This window comes from Procambarus clarkii, chromosome 10 (assembly GCF_040958095.1).
Source record: "Procambarus clarkii isolate CNS0578487 chromosome 10, FALCON_Pclarkii_2.0, whole genome shotgun sequence".
NCBI classification, from domain to species: domain Eukaryota; kingdom Metazoa; phylum Arthropoda; class Malacostraca; order Decapoda; family Cambaridae; genus Procambarus; species Procambarus clarkii.
The window spans coordinates 44,887,330-44,894,829 of NC_091159.1; the positions used below are offsets into that span (position 1 = coordinate 44,887,330).

The window sequence follows — 7,500 nt, forward strand, 5'->3', positions numbered from 1 at the left end:
GTGCTGATGATTGTAGCTAGTAGTGTTGGTGATTGTGCTAGTGATGCTGGTGATTGTAGCTAGTGGTGCTGGTGACTGTTGCTAGTGGTGTTGGTGATTGTAGCTGGTGGTGTTGGTTATTGTTGCTAGTGGTGCTGGTGATTGTTGCTAATGGTGCTGGTGATTGTTGCTAATGGTGCTGGTGATTGTTGCTAATGGTGCTGGTGATTGTAAATAGAGGTGTTGGTGATTGTTGCTAGTGGTGCTGGTGATTGTTGCTAGTGGTGCTGGTGATTGTTGCTAGTGGTGCTGGTGATTGTTGCTAATGGTGCTGGTGATTGTTGCTAGTGGTGCTGGTGATTGTTGCTAGGTTTGCTGGTGATTGTTGCTAATGGTGCTGGTGATTGTTGCTAATGGTGCTGGTGATTGTTGCTAGTGGTGCTGGTGATTGTTGCTAGTGGTGCTGGTGATTGTTGCTAATGGTGCTGGTGATTGTTGCTAATGGTGCTGGTGATTGTTGCTAGTGGTGCTGGTTATTGTTGCTAGTGGTGCTGGTGATTGTTGCTAATGGTGCTGGTGATTGTAAATAGAGGTGTTGGTGATTGTTGCTAGTGGTGCTGGTGATTGTTGCTAGTGGTGCTGGTGATTGTTGCTAGTGGTGCTGGTGATTGTTGCTAATGGTGCTGGTGATTGTTGCTAGTGGTGCTGGTGATTGTTGCTAATGGTGCTGGTGATTGTTGCTAGTGGTGCTGGTGATTGTTGCTAGTGGTGCTGGTGATTGTTGCTAGTGGTGCTGGTGATTGTTGCTAGTGGTGCTGGTGATTGTTGCTAGTGGTGCTGGTGATTGTTGCTAGTGGTGCTGGTGATTGTTGCTAATGGTGCTGGTGATTGTTGCTAGTGGTGCTGGTGATTGTTGCTAGTGGTGCTGGTGATTGTTGCTAGTGGTGCTGGTGATTGTTGCTAGTGGTGCTGGTGATTGTTGCTAATGGTGCTGGTGATTGTTACTAGTGGTGCTGGTGATTGTTGCTAGTGGTGCTGGTGATTGTTGCTAGTGGTGCTGGTGATTGTAGCTAGTGGTGCTGGTGATTGTTGCTAGTGGTGCTGGTGATTGTAGCTAGTAGTGTTGGTGATTGTTGCTAATGGTGCTGGTGATTGTAGCTAGTAGTGTTGGTGATTGTTGCTAGTGGTGCTGGTGATTGTAGCTAGTGGTGCTGGTGATTGTAGCTAGTGGTACTGGTGATTGTTGCTAGTGGTGCTGGTGATTGTAGCTAGTGGTGCTGGTGATTGTTGCTAGTGGTGCTGGTGATTGTTGCTAGTGGTGCTGGTGATTGTAGCTAGTGGTGCTGGTGATTGTTGTTAGTGGTGCTGGTGACTGTTGCTAGTGGTGCTGGTGATTGTAGCTAGTGGTGCTGGTGATTGTTGCTAGTGGTGCTGGTGATTGTAGCTAGTGGTGCTGGTGATTGTTGCTAGAAGTGTCTCATCTTCCGGAACTTGTAAGACTATTTCCCATGCACATGGGTATCCAAGCCTGATGCGATGAAAGTGCACGTCTGTTGCTCTACTGCTCCCTTTCATCAACATAAGTGGTTCGTGGTTGAATTCTTGTACCAACCCGCAGATCCTGATGTTGCAACTGCTGTGTTGTGGTCACTGTACATCTTTTGCATTGCTCTGTTTCTAATTACTTTCTTAATCTGTGATAAACTCTGTGGCATGTAAATGTCTACATTTCTTCTCTTAGTTGCAAGTTTTGCAGCTTCGTCTGCAATGTCATTTCCTATTATTCCCACATGACTTGGCACCCAGTTGATAAGTACCCGTCGGCCTTGTCGTTTGAGTGTTTGCATTAATGATATGACACTTGTGATCAGATGTATGTTATCACATATGTGTTCTTGTTGCAAGGTTTCAATGGCAGTTCTCGATCTGTATGTATGATAACATGTTGTCGGTGTTCAGCAAGAGCATGTTCCAAAGCCTTTTGAATGGCTAGCATCTCTGTTTATAGAGTTGAACACCCGTTTAAGAGCCTCCAACTATTTACAGAGTTTCCTGCTTTAACTGCAGCTCCGGTTTCTTGTCCCTACTGGTCTACTGATCCATCTGTGAAGTAAGTGAAGCTGTCGGATGCCATGTTTACTTCTATATGTATCTGTGTAATGTTACGTAGCAGATGAGGATTAGTCTGGTTCTTTTTTCCTCAAGATGCATAAACTTAAAGTCTGCTGGCGGAGATTCCCAAGGGGCAGTGATGCTGGCGATTGTTGCTAATGGTGCTAGTGATTGTAGGTAGTAGTGCTGGTTATTGTAGCTAGTGGTGCTGATGACTGTTGCTAGTGATGTTGGTGATTGTATCCAATGATGCTGATTGTTTTGCTAGTGGTGCTGATTGTTTTGCTAGTGGTGCTGATTGTTTTGCTAGTGGTGCTGCTGGTGATTGTAGCTAGTGGTGCTGATGATTGTTGCTAGTGGTGTTGGGTGACTGTAGTTAGTAGTGCAGGTGATTGTAGCTAGTAGTGTTGGTAATTGTAGCTAGTGGTGCTGATGATTGTTGCTAGTGGTGTTGGGTGACTGTAGTTAGTAGTGCAGGTGATTGTAGCTAGTAGTGTTGGTGATTGTAGCCAGTGGTGCTGATGATTGCTGCTGGTGATGCAGGTGTCTTATTCCAGGTTCTTATAGTTTCCTTACCATTGTTGCACACAACACCCTATCAACACCTGTACAGAGGTCCAAGTTTACTACACCTGTTGGAAGTCCTTTGTCTGACTTGCTGGTAAACGTTACGAAAAATGTGAGCAGGTTAGTAAGGCAAGATATATTTGTTCACCAAAATTATGTTGTGTTTATTTTATAAAATTGTCCACTGTCAAGTAATGATTGATTCCCTCCCTTGGGATTATCCCCACACGCTGGCTAAGGCTCATTAGACTTAAGTGAGTCTACGCCTCATTAGCCAGAAGTCTTCAGCTTAACTCTTTCTGCTTTTCATGAAGATGGTGGGGGGGGGGGGGGTTGATATTTCCATATTTAAAATCTAGAGGACTTTATCTTGGTCTAGAAATGTTGTAAATATTGGAGTCAAAGGTAGACATAGTTCCACGCCAGGTGCTTTACCATATGGATCGAATTTCATCATCACTTAAGTCTTTAAAATCCTTTGATTTGAAAAGGCAGTGAAGAGCAGAGACAGGGAAGGATAAAGGCAGGAAAGAACAGAGGCAGGAAAGAGCAGAGGCAGGAAAGAGCAGAGGCAGGAAAGAACAGAGGTAGGAAAGAACAGAGGCAGGAAAGAGCAGAGGTAGGAAAGAACAGAGGCAGGAAAGAGCAGAAGCAGGAAAGAGCAGAAGCAGGAAAGAGCAGAGGCAGGAAAGAGCAGAGGCAGGAAAGAGCAGAGGCAGGAAAGAGCAGAGACAGGAAAGAGCAGAGGCAGGAAAGAACAGAGGCAGGAAAGAGCAGAAGCAGGAAAGAGCAGAAGCAGGAAAGAGCAGAGGCAGGAAAGAGCAGAGGCAGGAAAGAGCAGAGGCAAGAAAGAGCAGAGGCAAGAAAAAGCAGAGGCAGGAAAGAGCAGAGGCAGGAAAGAGCAGAGGCAGGAAAGAGCAGAGGCAAGAAAAAGCAGAGGCAAGAAAAAGCAGAGGCAAGAAAGAGCAGAGGCAAGAAAAAGCAGAGGCAAGAAAAAGCAGAGGCAGGAAAGAGCAGAGGCAAGAAAAAGCAGAGGCAAGAAAAAGCAGAGGCAAGAAAGAGCAGAGGCAGGAAAGAGCAGAGGCAAGAAAAAGCAGAGGCAGGAAAGAGCAGAGACAGGAAAGAGCAGAGGCAGGAAAGAGCAGAGGCAAGAAAAAGCAGAGGCAGGAAAGAGCAGAGGCAAGAAAAAGCAGAGGCAAGAAAAAGCAGAGGCAAGAAAGAGCAGAGGCAGGAAAGAGCAGAGGCAAGAAAAAGCAGAGGCAGGAAAGAGCAGAGGCAGGAAAGAGCAGAGGCAAGAAAAAGCAGAGGCAGGAAAGAGCAGAGGCAAGAAAAAGCAGAGGCAGGAAAGAGCAGAGGCAAGAAAAAGCAGAGGCAGGAAAGAGCAGAGGCAAGAAAAAGCAGAGGCAGGAAAGAGCAGAGGCAAGAAAAAGCAGAGGCAGGAAAGAGCAGAGGCAAGAAAAAGCAGAGGCAAGAAAAAGCAGAGGCAAGAAAGAGCAGAGGCAGGAAAGAGCAGAGACAAGAAAAAGCAGAGGCAGGAAAGAGCAGAGGCAAGAAAAAGCAGAGGCAGGAAAGAGCAGAGGCAAGAAAAAGCAGAGGCAAGAAAAAGCAGAGGCAAGAAAAAGCAGAGGCAAGAAAGAGCAGAGGCAAGAAAAAGCAGAGGCAGGAAAGAGCAGAGGCAAGAAAAAGCAGAGGCAGGAAAGAGCAGAGGCAAGAAAAAGCAGAGGCAGGAAAGAGCAGAGGCAGGAAAGAGCAGAGGCAGGAAAGAGCAGAGGCAAGAAAAAGCAGAGGCAAGAAAGAGCAGAGGCAGGAAAGAGCAGAGGCAAGAAAAAGCAGAGGCAGGAAAGAGCAGAGGCAGGAAAGAGCAGAGGCAAGAAAAAGCAGAGGCAGGAAAGAGCAGAGGCAAGAAAAAGCAGAGGCAAGAAAGAGCAGAGGCAAGAAAAAGCAGAGGCAGGAAAGAGCAGAGGCAAGAAAAAGCAGAGGCAGGAAAGAGCAGAGGCAAGAAAAAGCAGAGGCAAGAAAAAGCAGAGGCAAGAAAGAGCAGAGGCAAGAAAAAGCAGAGGCAAGAAAAAGCAGAGGCAAGAAAGAGCAGAGGCAGGAAAGAGCAGAGGCAGGAAAGAGCAGAGGCAAGAAAAAGCAGAGGCAGGAAAGAGCAGAAGCAGTGTAGAAAGCAGGACGTCATTATTTGTCATCAGGTCTTATCCGGCTGCATTTCCCAGGTCCAAATGTCATAAAATAAAGACTCGTTAAAAAACTATTATTAACAAGGGTCGCGCCCTGTGTCTCGTCCTGGAGAGCCTCGTCCAATTTTCTCCTTGTCTGAGACACTTATAACCTGTTGATTACTTGCTAATTGTTGACGATTTCAAAAGTTTTACTCCTGCCGTCTGAACTTTTGTCAGCGTTACCTGGACTGCGAAGCTGTTTGTCTCCATATCTCGGGGGACCCGGAAGCCAAGATGAACCGGTAACTCCAGCAGAAACTTGTCCACTTTCCTCTTGAAAGCTTCCAATGTTGCCCCAGGATCATTCTTAAATTTGTCGGCAGGAGACTGAACAGTTTCCGGGGACTCTGATGTTTATACTTTGAATTCCGTTTTCTGTCAACCAGCAGTTTCTTACCACATACTCTTACCCATTTTCTGTAAACCAGAGATTATATTTAACTTTCTTCTTATTAAAGTAGCAGTAATAGGAAGCTAGTGTAGAAGTGCAAGAGCGACGGAAAGGGTTCGAGGATATGGGAAAGGAAGAAACTTTGGTAGACAACGATTGTGAAAACAGATTGTTGTAAGTGTGTAACACCACGATAGGGACGGAGAGAAACAGAGGGAAAAGACAGACAAGAACGGACATATAGAGAAAATAAAGCTCAAAAAAGGAAATCACTAACACTGACACTAACACACTGACACTGACACTAACACACTGACACACTGACACTAACACACTGACACACTGACAATAACACACTGACACTAACACACTGACACACTGACACTAACACACTGACACACTGACACTAACACACTAACACACTGACACTAACACTAACACAATGAAAAATCAAGAAAATATCCGAAGTACTCTTACGATCGTGATGTCTTACTGACAACCACTTGAAAGGCAAACGATGAGTCACAATAACGTGGCTGGAGATATAATGACCGAACCATACATCAGAAGATGGAGAAGCGACGAGGTCTCGGTCCCTCCCGGACCATTATCAAATCGTCTCATACACACTACTTGATAATGATCCAAGACGGACCGAGACCTCGTCGTTTCACCATCTTCTGATGTGTGGTTGGGTCATTATGCAGTTGAAATCCTGTCGGGTTGAGCTTGTACTTATCTTGATCAAGGCCATCCCCTGACCTCAGGGGTGTTCTCAGCTGATGATGTGGACCTGAGGCAGTCATCAGGTGATGATGTGAACCTGAGGCAGTCATCAGGTGATGATGTGAACCTGAGGAAGTCATCAGGTGATGATGTGAACCTGAGGAAGTCATCAGGTGATGATGTGGACCTGAGGAAGTCATCAGCTGATGGTGTGGACCTGAGGAAGTCATCAGGTGATGATGTGGACCTGAGGAAGTCATCAGGTGATGATGTGAACCTGAGGAAGTCATCAGGTGATGATGTGAACCTGAGGAAGTCATCAGGTGATGATGTGAACCTGAGGAAGTCATCAGGTGATAATGTGGACCTGAGGCAGTCATCAGGTGATGATGTGAACCTGAGGAAGTCATCAGATGATGATGTGGACCTGAGGCAGTCATCAGGTGATGGTGTGGACCTGAGGCAGTCATCAGGTGATGATGTGGACCTGAGGCAGTCATCAGGTGATGGTGTGGACCTGAGGCAGTCATCAGGTGATGGTGTGGACCTGAGGCAGTCATCAGGTGATGGTGTGGACCTGAGGCAGTCATCAGGTGATGGTGTGAACCTGAGGCAGTCATCAGGTGATGATGTGGACCTGAGGAAGTCATCAGGTGATGGTGTGGACCTGAGGAAGTCATCAGGTGATGGTGTGAACCTGAGGCAGTCATCAGGTGATGGTGTGAACCTGAGGCAGTCATCAGGTGATGGTGTGGACCTGAGGAAGTCATCAGGTGATGGTGTGGACCTGAGGAAGTCATCAGGTGATGGTGTGAACCTGAGGCAGTCATCAGGTGATGGTGTGGACCTGAGGAAGTCATCAGGTGATGGTGTGGACCTGAGGCAGTCATCAGGTGATGGTGTGGACCTGAGGAAGTCATCAGGTGATGGTGTGGACCTGAGGCAGTCATCAGGTGATGGTGTGGACCTGAGGAAGTCATCAGGTGATGGTGTGAACCTGAGGCAGTCATCAGGTGATGGTGTGGACCTGAGGCAGTCATCAGGTGATGGTGTGAACCTGAGGCAGTCATCAGGTGATGGTGTGGACCTGAGGCAGTCATCAGGTGATGGTGTGGACCTGAGGAAGTCATCAGGTGATGATGTGGACCTGAGGCAGTCATCAGGGGATGGTGTGGACCTGAGGCAGTCATCAGGTGATGGTGTGGACCTGAGGCAGTCATCAGGTGATGATGTGAACCTGAGGCAGTCATCAGGTGATGGTGTGGACCTGAGGCAGTCATCAGGTGATGGTGTGGACCTGAGGAAGTCATCAGGTGATGGTGTGAACCTGAGGCAGTCATCAGGTGATGGTGTGGACCTGAGGAAGTCATCAGGTGATGGTGTGGACCTGAGGAAGTCATCAGGTGATGGTGTGGACCTGAGGCAGTCATCAGGTGATGATGTGAACCTGAGGCAGTCATCAGGTGATGGTGTGGACCTGAGGCAGTCATCAGGTGATGGTGT

The 7,500-nt window shown here is 47.2% G+C and overlaps 1 protein-coding gene across 1 annotated transcript in view; it reads left to right on the plus strand.

Moving 5' to 3' along the window:
• LOC138363343 (uncharacterized) overlaps positions 1 to 7,500 on the plus strand; it is a 31,747-nt gene that overhangs the window by 22,818 nt on the left and 1,429 nt on the right. Inside the window, exon 4 of the mRNA XM_069322368.1 lies at positions 6,039 to 7,500. This exon is cut by the window's right edge and continues 1,429 nt beyond it. Within this exon, the coding sequence (XP_069178469.1) occupies positions 6,039 to 7,500 (1,462 nt within the window). The remainder of the gene's footprint in view (positions 1 to 6,038) is intronic.